The sequence below is a fragment of the Eschrichtius robustus genome, chromosome 4 (assembly GCF_028021215.1).
Source record: "Eschrichtius robustus isolate mEscRob2 chromosome 4, mEscRob2.pri, whole genome shotgun sequence".
Lineage (NCBI taxonomy): Eukaryota > Metazoa > Chordata > Mammalia > Artiodactyla > Eschrichtiidae > Eschrichtius > Eschrichtius robustus.
The window spans coordinates 148,171,535-148,191,559 of record NC_090827.1 but is presented as its reverse complement, the minus strand read 5'-3'; the positions used below and the strand labels follow the sequence as shown (position 1 = coordinate 148,191,559).

The 20,025-nt window shown below is 44.8% G+C and overlaps 1 protein-coding gene across 6 annotated transcripts in view; it reads right to left on the bottom strand.

The window, feature by feature from the left end:
• The window catches only part of KIAA0232 (KIAA0232 ortholog), an 88,916-nt gene that overhangs the window by 9,946 nt on the left and 58,945 nt on the right, over nt 1-20,025 (bottom strand). For 3 of the 6 annotated variants that reach the window (XR_011073969.1, XM_068543470.1, XM_068543471.1), the window contains exons 4-7: nt 12,562-12,628; nt 11,329-11,410; nt 5,972-9,254; nt 3,697-3,843 (exon numbers count right to left, since the gene is read on the bottom strand). Coding sequence is in view for 5 of the 6 variants with exons in the window: in XM_068543470.1 (XP_068399571.1) it covers nt 3,697-3,843; nt 5,972-9,254; nt 11,329-11,410; nt 12,562-12,628 (3,579 nt within the window). In the remaining variant the exon portion in view is untranslated. The remainder of the gene's footprint in view (nt 1-3,696; nt 3,844-5,971; nt 9,255-11,328; nt 11,411-12,561; nt 12,629-20,025) is intronic. The other 3 variants (XM_068543474.1, XM_068543472.1, XM_068543473.1) reach the window with 1 other exon arrangement.

The window sequence follows — 20,025 nt, the reverse complement described above, 5'->3', positions numbered from 1 at the left end:
TTTATAACAATTATCTGCTTCGATGAGAACCAGAAGGAAGTTGAGACTAAAACCAAGTAATAAAACTGATAGTAATTCAAATTCAAAACAGGAAACAGACATCGAAATGAGAGGAGGGCAGGACTCCTGAGACCAGGAGTGACCCCGTACTCTGTGCACACCCACGGCCCTGGCAGAGGGGAAGGCGCCCACGCCCACCCTCCGCTGGTGGAGCGCTCACGTCCCAGCTGGACGCGCCCACCTGCCTGGGCAGCAAGGACTAGATGCAGTGTGGCTGTCATGCGTGATCAAGGAGCGTCCTCGTGAGCGGTCGTCAGGAGGCGTGGCCGGGGCAGCCATCCCGGGGACATCCTGGTGTGCTGGGGGTCTTCCCTGCTGCTTCCTCACTGTGCCTGACAACAGGCCCTCCCAGGGTAAGTAAGGCCTGCTTTGGGCATCTCTGTAACTCCCATCACCCATCCCAGTCTCAACAAGTGCCTGCCCGATGCATACGACCTGTAAACACTGCATACACCTTTGTTTTAGAAGACATTTCATTACATGTTCAAGTTTAAAACCTGAACTGTTTTAGCAACTGATGATCTTCAATTCTCTAATAGGATTTTGTTACTCTCCTAAACAAAGTAAATTATTTTACTTTATCAAAAACTTTTTGATTCAGTAATGTGTGATTTTTATTACTTACTAAATGGGAAATGTATTTCAAATTCTGATTTTCATTTAACTTTTCAGAAATACCCCTCAATTAGAAACTGAAGAATTTCTGCTGTCTATCCAGAGCGGTCAGTTAACCTTCACCGTTTTCTCGTGCAGAGTATTCTAATGATAAAAATTAGTAAACCTATTAGATAAACAGATACCAAGGGCAACAGCGACAACAAGGCCAGGGTTAACGCAAATGAAGCCAGCAACATGTCAGGTCTGCAGTTAATGCAAGGTTGATTCCTGCATCTGGCACATAATTCACAGCACTATAAGACCCTTCTGGAAAGGCTCTGCCTTCTCTCCAAGGCATACCTATCTGCAAACAGATTACTTGGTGCTATCCAGGAGGAGCAAGGATGGCTCCCTGGACAGAAGTCTCCCTATCATCCCCAAGGCACTATCAAAGAGAGATGGATTTGAAGGTAACAAGTTCCTTTTTGAGAAAGAAAGTGTCTGGGGCAGGCTGTGGAAGGATCAGTGTTTTATTCATGTGAGTGCAGTCAGACTGCTTATCTTTAATCCTTTCTTGAGATTGTGTGAGTGAGGTAAAGAGTAAGAAAGGGGAGAGAATTCACTGGGACAGACAGGATGCGGTGGGGGAAGGCAGGCTGGAGGGGCCAAGGTGTAGCCGGGGGGCTGGGTCAGCATGAACAGGAGGAGGTGAGATACAGGCAGAACCAGACGGTGAGCGCAAGGGCAGCAAGCCCATCTTACTGATCTTCACACCTCCAGGAACAGGGCCTGGCACAAAGTAGATACTCCATGTCTGCTGGCCTCAAGAAAAGGTTCCCCCTGGCCAAAGTCCCTGATTATCTAGCACACCACTTTCTCTCTCCCTCCCCTGCTGAAATCACTGTTAGATCATGCCGTTTCTGGCACAGTTTTAGGATATTTTCTGCATTCTCCATTTGAATGTCAATTCCAACAGCAAGGACTATTTTTCCTGTTTCATGTTACACCGAATACATGGTTGGTCAATGAATATGCGTTATGACATCTTTCCACTTAGCTATTTCCAACTTCTAGGCTGCAAAAGATAACCAGGCTTTGCTTAAATAATGTCTGTTTAATGTATTAATTCAACTTCTGACTTGGTTGAGAACGAAAAGAATGAAGAAAGAATGGAAGAAATGGAAAACGGAACAGAACGCAAGCTTGGATGATCCAGGCACACCTCTGCCTTAGCAGTGCTCTCCCGCTCCCTCCGGGTAGCTTCTTGGCTCACGTGCCACCTGGAAGCCTTTCTTCACTTGTACCTTGGCAAGGAAGCCTGCCCTGACTCCGCATTTATCATGGCAAACTCCTCCAAGCACTCCCATCCCACCACATCCCTTATCCGGCTCTTCTTTTCCACAGCATTGGGATTCTAACATACTGTGTAACTTCATATTGTTGATTGAATATACCTCCACAAACGCAGGGGTCTTTGTCTATTCCTTTATACCTAGCACCTAGAATAGCGCCCAGACATAGTAGGCTCTTAATAAATATTTAATGTATGAATGAAACAGTAAAAAAAAAAAAAAAAAAAAAAGAGAGAGAAGAACATGAACTTGATCCAGAAAGGCTTATCAGAAACGTCTTTAGCCACAGATGTAATACTCAGTAATTTTTTAGAAGGTGAAAGTTAGGTTAAGGCTCACTGCTTTAAATTCTCACTAGATAGTCCTAGTTCTGGTGAAGAGAAAGCGGAGTTCTGCTCTGGGAATAGAGCACTGAATAGTGCCCTCTGACACAGTCAGCTCTCAGTTATTTGCATCACAGAAGGAAAAGAAAGCCTCCTGTAGTAAGCCTTGTTCTTTGGAAGAGGAGAGAGGAAATGTAAATGAAGAGATACCCTGTGCAACAGAGACCAGCAAGGGACGCTGCTGTCCTAAGTTTTCCTTTACTGACGGGAAGCGCCCCGTTCTGGAAGGAACTTGGGCTCTGCCCTTACACTGGGGTCTGGGGCAGGCATCCCACCCTCTGGGCCTACGTGTCCGCAGCCGCCACGGGGGGAATACGCCCACGGCGGCAAGTCACTACGGGCATTCAGTAGGGTAATGGTGGCACAGCTGTGGGCACAGAGCCAGCACAGGGGGGCTGGGCCAGAGCACCCTCCGCTCATCCGAGCATTCCGACTCCCCTGGCACACTCCTGGCGGGAGGCCTCCTCTCCGGGCCTGGACTAGGAATTCCCAGAGACAGGGCGGGGCCTTCTACTGCTTCTCTGTGCCTTAAAGTGCACGACATGGAGGCAGCAATCAAGCAAGTGACACAGACAACGCTCTTGCCACCAACTCATGCACAAATAATGGGCACCCTGGCACACTCTGCTCCTCACCTTTTCGCTCCTACTTCAGCAGCCACTACCTAAATGTTGGCAGCTCCCCTGCACACGTGAGAAACTTCAAGCCTCTCTACCTTTGTGCGCGCTGTTGCTTCTGTCTGGAGCGTCCTGCCTCCTCCTTTCTGCCCTGGATGCTCAGGTGCGTGCAAAAGCCCTCCTCAACTCTCACGGGCCGGGTCGGTTCTCCTCCGGGACCCCACGGCACCCTATGCTCACCCTCCCCAAGCCACCCAAACAGCCTAAAAGATAAGGACCTGGCTAGGAAATTTTGGTACATCCATACAATGCAATAATACGCAGAAAATGAAAAAGGAAGGGTGATTATAATAAAGTGTCATCTCAGTTAAAAAAAAAAAAAAGTAGGGCTTCCCTGGTGGCGCAGTGGTTGAGAATCTGCCTGCCAATGCCGGGGACACAGGTTCGAGCCCTGGTCTGGGAAGATCCCACATGCCGCGGAGCAACTAGGCCCGTGAGCCACAATTACTGAGCCTGCGCGTCTGGAGCCTGTGCTCCACAACAAGAGAGGCCGCGACAGTGAGAGGCCCACGCATCGTGATGAAGAGTGGCCCCCGCTTGCCGCAACTAGAGAAAGCCCTCGCACAGAAACGAAGGCCCAACACAGCCAAAATAAATAAATAAATAAAAAAGTAGGAGGAAACATACGTGAACAGGTATTTGCTTCTCCAAGCACACAGTCTCCTCGGAGGATACGCAGCGGGCCTCACACTCACGGCTGCCGCTGGGGAGGGACCCATGCACTGTGTACATACCCTCCTGTAACTCCTGAATTGGAACCCCGGAGTGAATTACCTACGTCAAGGAAAAGAAGTGATCTGTTTGCCAACTGGTCTTCAGGACTAGACTGAACTCTCCCAGGGCAAGGACAGTGTCTTGTTCATCCAGGTCACTTACCTTAGCGATGGGCACAGAACATGTAAATGTTTAATAAATGTTTGCTGAATTGAACTCAACTAAATTTTTGAAAAGGATCATAATTCATGTTCCTGGGTACCAATTCTATTAGGAATCCTACCTTCTAGACCACTTGCTCTGAAACAGATTGGCAGCTAGTGACTTTTAAAACAGAGCTTTGCCCTCTGTAAAGACTGCCCTCCCTCAGGAAAGGAGGGGAAGAAGACCCTGGCAGGAGCTCCCCAAGACTGACAGGCAGTGTGAGAGAGTGAAAAGGCACAGATCTGGCCCCAGCCTGTCCTTTCAGGCCACGCTCAACCTTTCTGTACCTCAGATGTGAGCTCTGAAGTGAGCTCCCCCCCGGCTCTGAACTGTAAGCGATGCTGCTGAGAGAGCGGGGCTGTGAGGACCGATGACAGCTAGGACATCGGACAACCCCCGTGTCCTCTGAGGACTTTACTGGCAGCCAAGACCTTTCAGGACAACGCAGAATTCTGGTAACACATAAATACATCAACATGCTAGAAAGCTAAGGAATATGGTAATGGTATGATGCAGAATCTCGCTCCTTTCCTCTTTTTCTTTCTTCCCAATCTGGAACCAGGTGAAATACAAAGTACATAAAGGAATTTTTAAGGAAGAAAAGTGGGGCAATAAACAAACAGATAAAGCTTAACAACATTATTTTTTGTTGTTGTTCTGAGCAGTTCAGATTTCAGCGTTTCAGTGGGGTTCAACTCATGTCTAAACATCCCCAGGCCAGCTCATGGGAGCACTGATTCTCGAGTTGCCTCTGGGGCTTCCGACCATCACATGCACTCAGGTCCACACCTCAGCACCTAGCCGACAAATGAGTAAGGCATGACCTGTATCCATAAGGAGCTTATAATCTAATGAAGAAAGTACATCAATGACTCATGAAAAAGGGCAAATGCAATTAAAAGAAGAGGCATAGAGCACATGAAAATTAAAAGAAGGGAGAAATGATTTCTGATGCAGGTGGGGATGCAGCAGGGGAGAGAAGAGGAATGAGGGATGCATCAGTGGGGGACATGGGAGCTTGAGGGAGCCTCATGGTACCAGTGAGACTGAGCCATGTGAAGGGTGGTCAGAGTGTGCGGGGGGACAGATGGGAGGAAGGGCGACACAGCTGCTCTCCAGCCACAGGTGGCCTGACTTCTAAACACCTCCAACTGTCTTCTTAAAAGCTGCCCCTGGAAAAAGGCCAGGCACTGCTGTATCAAATAATGGCTGCAAATGGGCAGAGCACTGTGCTTTTTTTGTGAAACAGGTTATTGCCTTAAGTGTTATCTCTTGTATACTCACTCAGTTTAGGAATAGTCAAATGGTACAATGACGCCCATTAACAAAGCTATTACTGTTAACCTCATTTGATAGGTTGCCCCATATCATTCATGTAACCTCAGGAATACGTACTTCGTATAAAGCAAAGTCCACCTGTATGGGTTCTGTAGAAGCTATTTTGTTGCATTTGGATTGTGGCTTAATTTTTACATGTACCACGATAAATTTTAGAGAATTCTATAGAGATGTAATTTATTTTACATGTAAAACATAAGTTTCAATAAGCTAATCAGTGTTTCAGAGACAATTAGACAGGCTTCCTATGTAAAGAAACCCTTTGCTGCCACTTCTGAAGAGCAAAGGACCTTTTGAAGAGTAAACAGCGACTTCTGGATTCATCAATTTTTGAAAGCTGGAGCACTTACATGCCAGGCTTTGCTTTAAGCACAGTACGTGCACATTAAGACAACACAGAAACATCTCATATCCTGATTTATTTAAAAATATCTTTGCAGAGAATGTCTACTGTCTAGTTCAAATTTATGAATATCAAATCCACGTTAAGTCCTTCTGTAAAAATCATCAGAATGTTAAGTTTTAAGACATTTAAACTAAATTTCCAATAATTTAACCCTATCTTTCACTGTCTGAAATGACTGTTCTTTAGAATGAAAGTCTGATCAAATGCTTTTACCAAATACCAATACACACTGACACATACCTCTTCCAGCTGTCCTGAAGAAACTGGATTATCTTCGTAAGCAGGGAACTGACAACCTGCTTTGCAACTGCAAAAATTATTAATTTCTTCTTCACATTGTGCCATTATTTTACAATTTGCTTCTGAGCTTTCTAAATCGATTTCCAGAGACTCATTCAGGCTACATTCCAAACACTGATTCTGCTTTCCTACTGGCAGAATCCCAGCTGATTCCTCCTGGGAATCCAGTGATGTTTGAGCACTCTTTTCCATTCCAGATTTTTTTAACCTGGGAAGGAATTTTCCAGACTCAAGCTCTGATTTTCCATAGTAATGGCCTTCCTTCTCTGCATCTTCTTCCAGTGGTTTGAGATCTGCCTGTGGATCTTCAAATGCCTCAACTTGAGAAGGAATGGGGATATTTGCTTCATCTTTTTCAGATTCAAATTCTGACTCACTTCCTCCTCCTGGGGACAGTTCAGATGCAGAAATAGGGCGAAAGTGAGTCCTAGGAGAGATCCGAATAGCCCTGTATTGTGTTCTGTCAACGCCACATATCCTGGGGTGGAGAACTTCACTGTCTGAATCAGAGCAGAGGATTGATTTCGGTTTAAAACTAGGACTGAAAGATGCAATCCCTTCGGGTTCAAATGAACATTCTACATGAAGAACTTGTGAAAATGGATTGCTTAAGTCAAAGGAAGAGAATGAATATTCAAGTCCAGGATCTTCAACTTGAAAGTTACCACAAGCTCCTAATAAGTCTTCATGGAAGATAAAAGAAAACCCCTTATTCAATCCATTTTCCCCACTCTTCGGCTGGTCATTCTGTTCAAATGACACGAAGGGTTTCCATAACTGCCTGTGACCAGGAGCAAAACTGTTTCCTGGGGTCATAAAGACATCTGTACCAGCTATTGTCACCACGTCAGAAGCTGCACACTGTAACAAACTTCCTTTTGTGTGACCGGGTGGTACTACTGCCCATTCCCCATCGCTATTAAAGGTTTTGAGCTCTCCATAAACTCCTCCGAGAATGAATGAGTTCTCTTTATCTTGGGCCACATCCCAAGGTTTAGAGGGGGTAGTGTAATCACCACCATCCACCTTTGATAGCTCACCAGAAACAAAAGCTCTTTTCTCTGGGTTCTCTTTCTGTCCCTCCCACAGACGATATTCGGATCTCTGCACAGCCTTATTAGGCTCCTGGAGGGGCTCCATTTTAGCTTCAGCGTCCAAACAGCAGCAGCAGTTATTTACATCTGTCGAAAACAACTCATCATCAATCCTTTCTACTTCCACCACAGCTACAGAATTTCTATCTGCCATCTTTGTCCAAATGTCTTTAATAACCCCTGAGCTGTAGCCATCTCCACGTGGGCTGCTTTCACTACATACTTGCGTAGTTTCAAAGGTTTTGTTTTCTGTTTTTTGTTCTAGCTGAATACCACAGACAGATTCTAGTTTAGATTTTTTTTGGAAAACTAATGTCGGAATTTCTCCTAAAGTTCTACTGTTTTGCTGGCAAGTTTCATCTTGCAAAAAATCTAGAAGTTCTTCATCTACATAATTTGACGAGACTCTAGGAACTACATAATTCATATCGTCTGCATTAAACTGTGTGGATTCTTCAAACTGAATGTTTAATGTCTCATTGTCTGAACGTGTTTCTTCTGAATGGGACCATGGACTACAAGTTCTTGTTGAAAGATTAGAACAGTGTTCATTTTCTTCAAAGGCACTATTTTTGGTCCATATTAGTAATCTAGACTGTGTTTTTCCAAGCACATTAGCACTAGAATCTGTATTTTCATTTCCCAAGTTGAGTGTTTCAAAAGAAAATGGTAAAACAGAATTACTGCATTGCACTTCAAACACTGAAAAACAAGAGTTTATACCAGATCCTTCATTAATATCTGAGAAGAGCTCTTGATTGCCAGCAAGCAAATGCGGATTGAGCACTGTGCTGTCTAAGATCGGGGAGAGTCTAATTGGAGAATCTCCTCCAAAACTCTCTCCGTCGGCATCGCCAGAGCTGGATGAACAGCACTCCCAGAACTGAGCCAGACTGCCAAGGTCTTGCAGGAATAAACCCTCAGCGCCCACAGAGCTAGTAGAATCTGTCCATATTGCACGTTCCCCTTGCAACTCCATTCCATCTAACACTATGCAACATTCTGCCTCAAAATCTGTTTTCTCTTTGCTTTTTTGTCGAATCATATTCAAAATCCGACTTTCTCCTTGCATTGTTTCTGAGGCACCAGGATCCAACATGGATTGGTCAATATCCACTTCATAGAAGTGCGTTAATTCTGATAGATGAATATCATCCAAGTATTTGTTGTCCTCCGGCAGAGAACAGAATGAGGTCCCAGTGAGGTCAATGTCCTCATTTATAACTGCAGGCATTTCTACAAAATGACCATCAATGAAAGTACCTGCTGCGAGGTATGTTTTATGAATATTATTGTTGCTGATACAAAGACCATGCACTGATTCAGACAATTCTTCTACTGCTTCTGAGGTCAGATCGCTTGTATCTTGCCTGTTTCGGTATGTGGTCTCTAGTTTACTTTTTCTGCTCAAAGGAACAAAATACTCAGCAATCGGTTCGGTATACCACAACGGCTCCTCTTTGTACTCTCTGTCGGTTCTGCTCTCCAGGTGCAGGTCTCTTCCTTCAGTGCTCCCGGCGTCTTTCCTGCCCATCTCCTTCAGCGGCCTTTTACCCCGCTTGCACAGCTGTTTGATGGAACCACTGCTGCTGCTGCTGCTTCCAGCATGCATGCTTCTTTCCGCCTTTTCGCCATGCTTCAGTGAAAGCCTGCTCTGCCCATTCCGCCCTTTTCTGTTTCGGATTTCTCGTGCCTTGTGTCTCACTTTCACACACTTCATGGATGCTTTTAACTCTCCCTGATTACCACTTGAGCTCGAGCCTCCTTCGCTGGAGCCGGAAGACCAGGAGCGAGGGCGCATCTTTCCTTCAGGCTTATGTCGGATTTGCTTTTTGTACAAAGCCGGCCTTTCTTCACCTGTGCCATTCCTAAATTTGTTCTCCTTCTCGTTTTGACTCTTGCTCTGGGTTTTCTCGTGCACGGTGGTGGGCATGTCGCTGCTTCTCTCCTTGATGAGCTCACCTTCGCTGTTGCAGTCCTTCGGGGAGGACGTGTCTGTGCTAGCTGGTGGGGCTGTGGACGATGAAGAAGAGCTAGGGTAAGAACAGACTGCAGACTTGTTCCATACAGTCAGGATTTCTTGCAGGCAAACTGGTTTCTCAGAAAGTGGTGGAAATGCTTCATAGTACCTGAAAAGCAAGTAGAGAATTCAAAAGTGGGCGCTCAGACGTATCAGGTATAGTAAAAACAACATCACCAATCGGAGAAATGGGATATTTCATTTCAATAGAGTCAGTGTTTACGTCACCCGTGAATGAGTAACTTTTTAAAAATTAATAATACCGTAAAATATACTTTATATTTAGTTCTATGGATCAAGCACCCTTACGTTCAGCAGTGAGAAAAGCACTATAGGAATATTTAGAAAATACGTTAAGTTGACTTTGATCTTTAAAATTTGGATTTTCGTAAGTCACTAGTTACAAATTAATACAGGGGAAAGAATGTAATATTTTGATACGAAATATCTGAATTTGAATCTCAGCTCAGTCATTTACTATGCTTGTGACTTTAAGCTAATCATGTAATGTCTTGGTCCCTTTCCTCACCTGTAAGATGGTGATACTATGACTTACCTCACAAGGCTGCTATGAGCACTGGAAACAGATGTAGGTGAAAAGCTGGAGAGCAAAGCAGTCGAGAGCATGAGCTCTGAGCCGCACTCCCTGAGTCTGAATCCTCACTCTGCTATTTCCTAGCTGTGTGACCTTAGGCACGATCCTTAACCTCTCTGTGGCCTAGAAAACGGAGTAATTATAGTATCTATCTCACAGAGTTGTGAGGAGTAAAGGAATTAACATGCGAAATGAGTCAGAACGACACCTTCAGTGACTGTTGTTATCGAATCTTTTCTCAGGAGGCAAGTGCAATGCCCAGCATTAAGCAGACCCTCAGAAATGGCAGGTTTCTTGGAATTCAAGTGTTCAGAAAAGGGGATGCTGGTGAGGCCTAGAACAATCAGACAAAGCGGACCACAGCTGAGCCTTGACGTGCCAGATGCGCAGCGGTCTGGTGAGTATAACTGTGAGGCGTGGGAACCTGTGTGAGGACACGAAGATGCGGTGCCTCATTAGACCAGCAACCATTGGGAACCCAGGGCCGGAAAACCAGGGAGGCTGGCTTCAGAGGGCTTGAAAACAGGAAAGAAGGGTTTTCAGTTTGCTAGGAAACTGGTAGCCACTGAAGATTTCACAGCAAGACAGACTGACAAAGGAAGACTCGAGAGTCAGGATGGCTACCAAAGTGGGGACTGTCATTCTGGAGGCAAGTCAAGGTCACACATGAAGTGATAAAAGGCCGGGTGTTCAAAGGGCCTATACTTGACTCTCCTTTTCAGTCTAGACCAGAGCTGTCCAACAGAAATATATTATGAGCTTCAGAAGTACTTTTTAATGTTCTAGGAATCCCATTAAATGCGAAAGAAGAAAGTGAAATTAATTCCAATAATATATTTTACATAACCAAATATATCCACATTATCATTTCACATGTAATCAACAGTAAAAACTATCAATATAGTGTTTTACATTCTTTTTAAATGAAGTCTTTGAACGTTGATGGGTACGACACACACGGCACCTCTCAACCTGAAACAGCCATGTCGCAAACGGCCAACAGCCGCACACGGCTACGGCTACCGTGCTGGACAGCACAGCAACACAACCAACTAAGTACTCTTTTTCCCTTCAGATTTAGAAGTTGAGAAGATTCAAATAAAATGTATAATAAGGAAGTCTCCTTACAATGCAGTCAATTTAAATACAAACCATCTACAAAGAAAGACAGAAAAGCATCTTTAGGAAACAAGTCCAACAAGGTCAATGACTTGCCCAGTTCCCTCTGTAATCAGCAATGGGAACTTGGCTTCCTTGTGTATAAAACAAGGACAAGCCTAATTGCTTACAGCTGTCTCAAAGGACTGGCGTGAATTTCAAAAGTCCTATATGAATGGACCATAAATGGCCTTGTTTGCGTCATTCGTGAATTTCACAAATATTGATTCAATATGCGTGAAGAAGATAAGACCTCTTATTCACCTTTGAATTCTCAGCGTCAAGCACACAGTAAGTGCTCAATAAATTCCTGAGTTATAAAATATCAAACTAAATAGAATATGACAAACAAAAAACTGTAAACCATGTAGCAGTTATTAGTCTGATTTTAACAAATGCACGCTTTATTACTGAATACAATCTTACATACATTTCCACTTGATCCTTTGCTGTAGGGGATAATTCTGCCTCTGGAGAGGGAGACCCCTCTAACTTTTTGTGAATCTTCTCTTCTGTTATGAAACAAAAATTCAGAAAGATTTGTCTTATATTTAGTTAATAAATGCTCCTGTTTTTTTCTTAAGTAAATTTAATCAGAAATTACATAGGCTTTTGTGGCTTTAAAAGAATGCTACACCAGTTTATCTTTTTAATAAAAATCTATTTCTTCAGTGTGCCAGAGGAAACTCTCTGGCTAAACCACATTAACGTTGGGCTGAGAACGGAGAGAGGTTCACCTCATCACTGACAGAGGCTCTAGAGGCACTTAATTAAGAGACTGAAATTCCCTGGGTACTTACTAATTACACCAGAAGGAGAGAACACCTGTTTAGATTCCAAAAATATTTTCTCACAAAACTCTGCACTCACCGACTTCATACTGCCTCATCTTGACTAACACTAATCTGTAAAGAAAGTTATTACAGTTAGCTCTCTGTTACTTAACATCTAGGTGAGGGCTGGGTTTCAACTAAAATAGAAGCAGAGGGCTCTACTCTTAGCTTAGCTCATGATACTGCCCTCAGATTAGAACAAATAAATTGTGCCCTTATTAAAAAGAAGGCTCAAGGCTTGGTGGGCAGCAAAATGACCATGAAGAGGACATGTAAAATAAAGATCCTTAACTTTAATAGGTCACTCTTATTCTATGGGCTTGCAGGAAAGTTGAGAAAAGAAGCTCTGAGGGTTCACGAATCAAAATGACTTAATGAGCTTGTCAAGCCTGCCTTTCCAAGAACTTCAAGAGTCAAGGCAAAAGTTCCTTCCAAACCTAAAATAATTAGTTGACACCTTTGCAGGCCTTGATGTCAACAGGCAAATATTAACTTGGGGGGTGGGGGGGAGGAGAAGGATGGGAAAGATAAGAGATTATTGCTCCAGATCCCTGAGCTTCAGTTTGAAGACAAACACAATGAAACGTCTCCTTTCCACGAGGGCACTTGTGGATTAAGTCATCCCTTTGAGGGCAGGGATCTATCGACCAGTGATGGCTATGGAATGACCCAGAAGCCACTCACAGCTAAAGACAAAGAGCGTGACACTGGCCTGGTGACACACTGAATACAAAGACATTGCTCCTGTTGCCTTTCCTTTCTGATCAATTCTAAGATCTGGTGACTCCACCCCCCTGTGCGTGGATAGCCCTTGGAGGCGGCACTCTCACCTTGCTGGCTCTGCAGGTCCTTCAGCCTGGAGCAGAGCTCCTCCACTAAAGTCTCGATACCAGAGCTCTGCGTGGGAACAGAAATGCACATAGTTTACTGCCAGGTATGTAAGAGTCAGGTATTTGTATACTTTTGTCTTAATATAAAAGCTTTACAAATCTTCCATGTTTCAAAAGAAACACATTATCAATATTTAAATGAACACAAGAGTTTAAAAACTTTAGGTTTCTAGATTCAATTTAGTATACATATTTTACTAATAAAGTATATTCACCAGCACTTACTGATAAAATGTGAAAATACTAATGTACCTCCCAGAGAGGCTTCTGTCTTCCCAGGGATACAGCATCTTGCTCACGGGGGAGCCTAAGGACCTAAATGCCCATCTTACGGTTAAAAGTCAGTCACTACCAAAACCATTATTCAATATCTGTACGAGCAAGGGCTTGTACGAGACTCAATACAAATTAAAATCACAAAAATCTCCTCGTGATCCTCTGGGAGTACATGGTCTAAAGAAAACAGGTGACTTTTTTTTTCTCTTAAAGTGAACACTCATGACTGGAACAAACAGAGCAGGTGGAAAACATATGTCATTACTGCAAGCAAATGTGAAAGCTTTACTTTAAGGGTCATGAATAGGGTATTAGCCTCTGTACAGAACTGGGGTAAAATTTAAGGAGAGTGCATGGAAGAGTCTGAAATTGGGAGAAAAAGAATAAGAGCCAAACTCTAAAGAAAAACGAATGATGGAAACAGGCATAAGCAAATCTTTTACTACGTAGACTTTTAAACTTTTAAAATTCTCTATTTCTCACAGGAGGAAAGAAAAATCTTTTATAAGGTACAAAAAAAGTGACCGTGTTATTTCCTAGGAACTTTTTACTTATTCAGTGGCTGAAAGCCCTATTTAAATTGGAATCGAGTCTCTCTAGGTGGTCACAACCCAAACAGACGCACAGGACTCTGCCTCCTGTCCTCCTCACAGGGCCTTGAGGGGCTAAAAATAGACGCTACCCCATTCACTTCACCCAAAATGACTCAGCAAAGTATTACAGATATCCTCAACAAGAAACCGCAGTTACACAGTTTGAGCAGCAAGAAAGATTACAATGAAAACAGCTAATTGTAAACATTGATAGTTACAGTCTATCCACATCATATCACAGCTTTTAACAGGAGACAGGACAAAAGAAGAAAGGGAAATGGGCCAGAGGAGAGCTGTCCTTTCCTTAAAAACTCCTAAAAACCATGGCAGATATTAGTCATAAGCACAACTCTGACTACACAATTCCATCGGAAAGACTCTGCTTACCATAATGTTCAAGGTGTGATGAGTATGGCCGTTTTATTCCACTTCCTCCAGACCATGAACCTAACACCGGTGTCAGCTGACTCGCGGCTGCACGCTGGTCTGTACAGCAAGCCTGTGTCACTGTGTTTCTAAAGCCGGTGCCAGTCTCCAGGGCAGAACACCAAGCCCTAGGGATTGCTTATTCGACTCTGCTCGATCCTCTGCAACGGCGGGCCACCTACCATTCTCCACAGAGCGCTCATTACAATAGTCAGCAGATGTTACTTTTTACGCTTTGTCTTGGAAATCACTTCCAAGCAACTGTAAAATTTAGCTGTTCCGGATAGTAATGCAGCTTAGAAGTATATACATTTGCTCTCATATATAAATGGAAAATAGACAACACGCTTAGTCCTTAACCCTGCACACAAGAGCAAGCTCTACCGACCCCGCTTCTGTCTTCCTTCCTTGATTCCTGCAGCATCATAATTGTATTTTTTCAAAAAAATCATTAGACCACACTGGGTTATCATAATAGTAAACTGAGCAACAAAAAGGGGTGTCAGAAGCAGCACTGGACCCTGTCATCTCCTGGCAGGCATTCTGAAGTGTCAATTTGGTGCTGTTAATGAGAAATTTTATCCATTTTCCCAACTATGATATTAAGTACTAGATAATTTTATTAATCATATTTTAACAGTATACCATATCCACAAGGGCATTCAAGAATACTGAGAGCCTGCAGTACATTATACTCATATTTTAGTGACAACCTAAGGGGAAACAATGCCGTAGGTGAAAAAACACTGACATTCTACCGCTTAACTCATGAACTGCTTTTCTCAGCTGTAAGATGGGTAATACCCACTTACCTCCCAATACCAAACCAACATGAGAAGCTGCTCTGCAAACCACAGGAGCACTCTAAAATTCAAGTTATGGTATCCAAATCTGAACACCGGGGGGCGCACACACGGAGCCGGGCACTTTTCAGGAGACGTTCAATAAGCGGTCCTCCAGACACACGACCATTCACTTGTGTACTTCTCACTCACTCACTCAGCAAATGGGCAGGGCCCCCGACGGCCAGGCAGGACACCCGCAGAGATGAGCTCCCTACCCTCAGGGAGTTTACTCTCGAGTAACTGTCACTTCTCACAGTTGGGAGATGGCCGGGGGCAATGTATCTGGGCCCGCACTCCTGCCTTGCCCATACTCACTGGGCAGTGGGGTGCAGCACCGCTCCTGGTCCCTGAACACCTCCCTCTCAAGATTCCCGAGGGTAAACTAAGGTGATGTGCATGTGAGGCACCTCTCAGAGTGCCTGTCACATGAGTCACCTAAATACTGGTGCCCCCTCTAGACTGTCGATACGTTTCTCACTTCCCAGAGTCTCATTTTTGGATTCACTGCTTTTAAAATGCCTTGAGTTTTTGCTCTGATTTGAGTTTGAGGGTGGAGGAGTAGGAAGGGTAACTAACCCGATCCAGATACCGCAAAGTCCTCTGGATTCTGCCGGGACTCCACGGTGCCGGCACTGCTGCCTTCCCTCTCCTAGGCTACAGCGTGGAGCCAGACACTTTCGTGATGATGCGGCCCAGGTCAAACACTGCAGCTACTGCCCCACTGCTTCTGGGAAAGATTTTTTATTTGTTCCCTGATAAACTTCTATCATTTCCCATACCACAGCGTTTCCAATGCTTCTCCCCCCTCTCTGTGCTTCCCATCCTTCTCAACTACTGACCTTAATCATCAGCATCAAGGAAACAAAGGCAATCTGACTCATTCTGCCTCATTCTCTCTCCTCTCCGGAGTCAAAGGCTTCTGTAGCTATGTTAATCATCTCAAAGGTTAATCTTTTATGGAGAACCCTTCGGGACTGGATATTGCCTAAATGCGTGACAGGCAGCTCCACACCAACCCTGTGATCGTTAACCAATGTGGTACTCAGGGGCACTCAACCGCCTGGTCCGTGCCGCTGGGAGTCAAAGAGACGTGGGTTTGAACTTCACCTCAGGGTTAGCCACATAACCCCCCTTAAGCCAGTCACCTAGCAAAGCCTTACTTTTCACAGCTGGAAAATGGGAGCATACCAATGACACTTCCAAATAGCTGGGTTTTGAACTTCTTGTATTGGTCCCCTAATTTTTTTTTTCTTTCCTATTTACCATTTCTTCGTTTTTTGGTTTTACTTCCTGGGAGATTTCCTCAGCTATACCTTCCAACCCTTCTGTTGAGTTCTTTCATTCCTATTATCATGTTTAGAATTTTCAAGAGATCATCTTGTCCCTTGGATTGTTTCTTCTTTGCAGCAACCTTTTCCTCAGAGAGAAATTCCCCAATCTTCAGAGTTCTGGCAGACAGGGAGAAGAAAGGGATGGGGATTCAACAATTTGCCAACTTTCATTTAGTCCCCAGTTTTCATTATGGTATCTCATGCTTTCCCTCAGAGGTGCCTGGTGTCCCAAGCCTGTCTGGTTTCCATCTGTCACGAAAGTACCTGTCAGGACGGGGAAAGCCTGGTACCCTCAGTGAGCCACGACTCCTGGCACTCACCCCTAGTGTAGGCCCCTCCCCCAAATGTGCTAGGACTCCTCAGTGAGACACTAGCAATTGTGACGCATGCCCTCTCGGAATGCTAACTCCCGGGCTCCATCTGCCCTAGACAGAAGCCTAAGCTAGCCACGCGGAGAAGGTCACAGCTCCTAGCTATCCCTCCTGAGGTGCCAGACAAGCTAAGAGAGCAATCTTGGATGTTCCGGTCCCAGCTGCCAACGACTGCAACGGTACGAGACCTCAAACAAGACCAGCGGGGGCTTCCCTGGCGGCGCAGTGGTTAAGAATCCGCCTGCCAATGCAGGGGACACGGGTTCGATCCCTGGCCCAGGAAGACCCCACATGCCACGGAGCAAATAAGCCCGTGCACCACAACTACTGAGCCTGCACCACTACTGAAGCCCACGTGCCTAGAGCCTGTGCTCTGCAACAAGAGAAGTCATGACAATGAGAAGCCCGCGCACCGCAACGAACAGCGGCCCCGCTAGCTGCAGCTAGAGAAAGCCCGCGCACAGCAACGAAGACCCAACACAGCCAAAAATAAAAACAAATAAATAAATTTATTTAAAAAACAAACAAACAAGACCAGGGGGACTTCCCTAGAGGTCCAGTCGCTAAGACTCCGTGCTCCCAATGCAGGGGGGCTGGGTTCGATCCCTGGTCAGGGAACTAGATCCCACACGCCACAACTAAGAGCCTGCATGCCGCAACTAAAAGATCCCACGTGCAGCAATGAAGATCCCGCACGCGCCAACTAAGACCCAGCACAGCCAAATAAATAAATATTAAAATATATATATATCAATAGTTAAAAAAAAAAAAACCAGACCAGCAAAAGAACCTCCCAGCTGAGCCCTACCCAACCCACAGACTTGTTAAGTCAATAAACAAAAGAGCACCAGTAAGACAACTGAGAATATATACCAGGGTTCATAAAATCATGTCTTCAGTGGCCAGGGAAGTAATACAAACATGTGACACCCAGGTATAATGCAATAGGAAGCAGTGGGGCACGTGGCTACGTGGATGGAATAAACATCCATGGCCTACAGCCATTTAAGGATAATTTTTAAACAAAAAATCCAAACAAACAAAAGGCTGTCTCTGCCAAGGCACCTGCATGAGGGCTGTGATTCCCATCGTTAAACACAGGAGGATCTACAAAAATCTACCCAATGGCTTGCCTCCAGCTCTTATTTATATTCCCTCTCAAGAATGTGGTATAGAGGAGGAGGGAAGTATGTAATGGATAAATATTACTGCACACCTACTATAGGCCAAGGAGGCATATTAGAAAAGATAATCTTTCTGGTTAGGTCCATAGCTTTCATCAGATACGCAAGCCTGTGATGCTAAAATGGTGAAAAAAACAACTGACTTTAATGTAGCAGTCTGATGCCTAAGTATATACTCTAGAAAAGGCACTGTACATATGCACAAGGGTGGGAGCACAAGAACGGTCCTTGCTGTGTTCTTTATAACAATTAAAAACTGGGAAACAACTGAAAGGTCCATTACCAGAAGAATAAATAGCTTTACAGTGTTACAATGGACATTTAGCGGTGAAGAGAAATTATAAGATCATACTAGTAACATAGATAAATCTTTCAAAATGTTAACTAAAAGAAGCAAGTTACAAAATACATAGAGTATGATACCATTCATATAAAGCTAACATGCAAAATAGTCACACATTTGTGTATCCCCTCGAACAACATTTAGTAAAAGTGTAAAGATGTGCACGGGAGAGAGGAAAACCAAGTTCAAGAGCGCTGGTAACCTCGGAGAGAGATGGAGAGAAGTGCCACGAGGAAAGGGCACTTGCGGGGCTCAAGCTGTTTGCATAATTATGTGTTTCTCAAGCCACGTGCACAGGTGCGCACTGTTCTGGTCTCTGTCCCTCCCTGCGTCTGCCTTCCCGCCCTCACGCACTCGGTCTGTCACACCCCACTCCATAACCCCCACGTATGCCTCTTTTTATGTCCTTTTGCTCACCTCATCCTCAGATTTTTAGAGCAGCCCCTCCCACTCGTTTCCTTTTCCACACCCTCACTTTCAGCATTTAATACTGTAGGAAATTTCCGATAAAAATCCCAACTTTCTACCTTTTCTAAAAAGAGAGAAGACCTGGCACCACCGGGACGGTGTTTCCCACAGGCCAACCCACTCCCCATCGCCTCATTCATTTAGCGTCCTACTCAGCCCCTGGAGACACGCCAGACGGCAAGCTCTGGCCAAACAAGCAAGTGGTCTATTGTTCAATCTCCTCCCCCAAACCACCCAGCCCATCAACCCCAGACACGCATATCCAACTGCGTTTTCAAAACCTCCACCTGCTCTCTCTCACAGGCATCTCACGTTCAAATCCTAACTCATACCCATCCACCCACAAATTAGTGTTTCTTCCCCAATTTCCTTTTCCTCAGTAAATGAAGATTCCTTTCTTGCAGCTGCTCAGCCCAAAAACCTTGGCTATCTTCTCTGACTCTGCCCTCTTCCTCCACCCTACATCCAATCTTGTCAGCTCTACCTTCAAAATACATTCAGAAACTAACAAGGTCTCACCCTCATCGGCCTTCTGGACTAATACTAAGGTAACAGCTGCACTAATAAGGTAATAGCTCCTTACCTGCTTTCTCTGCATCTGCCTCTGCCCCTCCATCTACCCTGCCTCGCCCCAACCCATCTACTCTTTTTTTTTTTTTAATTTATTTATTTTTTTTGTCTGTGTTTGGTCTTCATGGCTGCACACAGGCTTTCTCTATTTGCGGCGAGCAGGGGCTACTCTTCGTTGCGGTGCGCAGGCTTCTCATTTCTGTGGCTTCTCTTGTTGCGGAGCACGGGCTCTAGGCGCGCGGGCTTCAGTAGTTGTGGCACGTGGGCTCAGTAGTTGTGGCTCGCGAGCTCTAGAGCGCAGGCTCAGTAGTTGTGGCGCACGGGCCTAGCTGCTCCGCGGCATGTGGGATCTTCCCAGACCAGGGCTCAAACCCGTGCCCCCTGCATTGGCAGGCGGATTCTTAACCGCTGCACCACCAGGGAAGTCCCCCATCTACTCTTGAAGGCAGCAGCCAGCAGCACCTTATCAGCATTTAAGTCAAGTTACATCGGCCCTCTGCTCCAAACTCTCCAACTTTCAAGGCTTCTCAGAGGAAAAGCCAAAGCCCTCATAACGGCCTACAGGCTTCCTTGAATGCCCAGCTCTATCTATGCCCAAGGAGATAAGGCCTAGGCTTCCTCAGGCAGGGTTGGCTGTGACAACACAGCAATTGTGAGCATTCTTGGCTTTAATAACCACTGGCTTCTCAGGGGTCTGGCCTGTAGAGGGAGCACAGCATCACCTCTTACAACGTAGACAGCGCACCCAGACGGGTACTGCACACATTTAAGGGCTCAGTAAATATTAGTTATCACTGTCTTGACGCTCATTATCCAGAATGGATAAGTTCAAATGTCAGCATGCAAAGAAACAATGTATATGGTCAAAATTAACCTTGAAAGTAAATTGCCATAAATGACTTTACACGTTTTTTTATACACAACCCTGTACAGCATATAAACAATACATACGCAAAATATTGAGATGTACTATGTACTTTTACTGGCAAAAAGAATT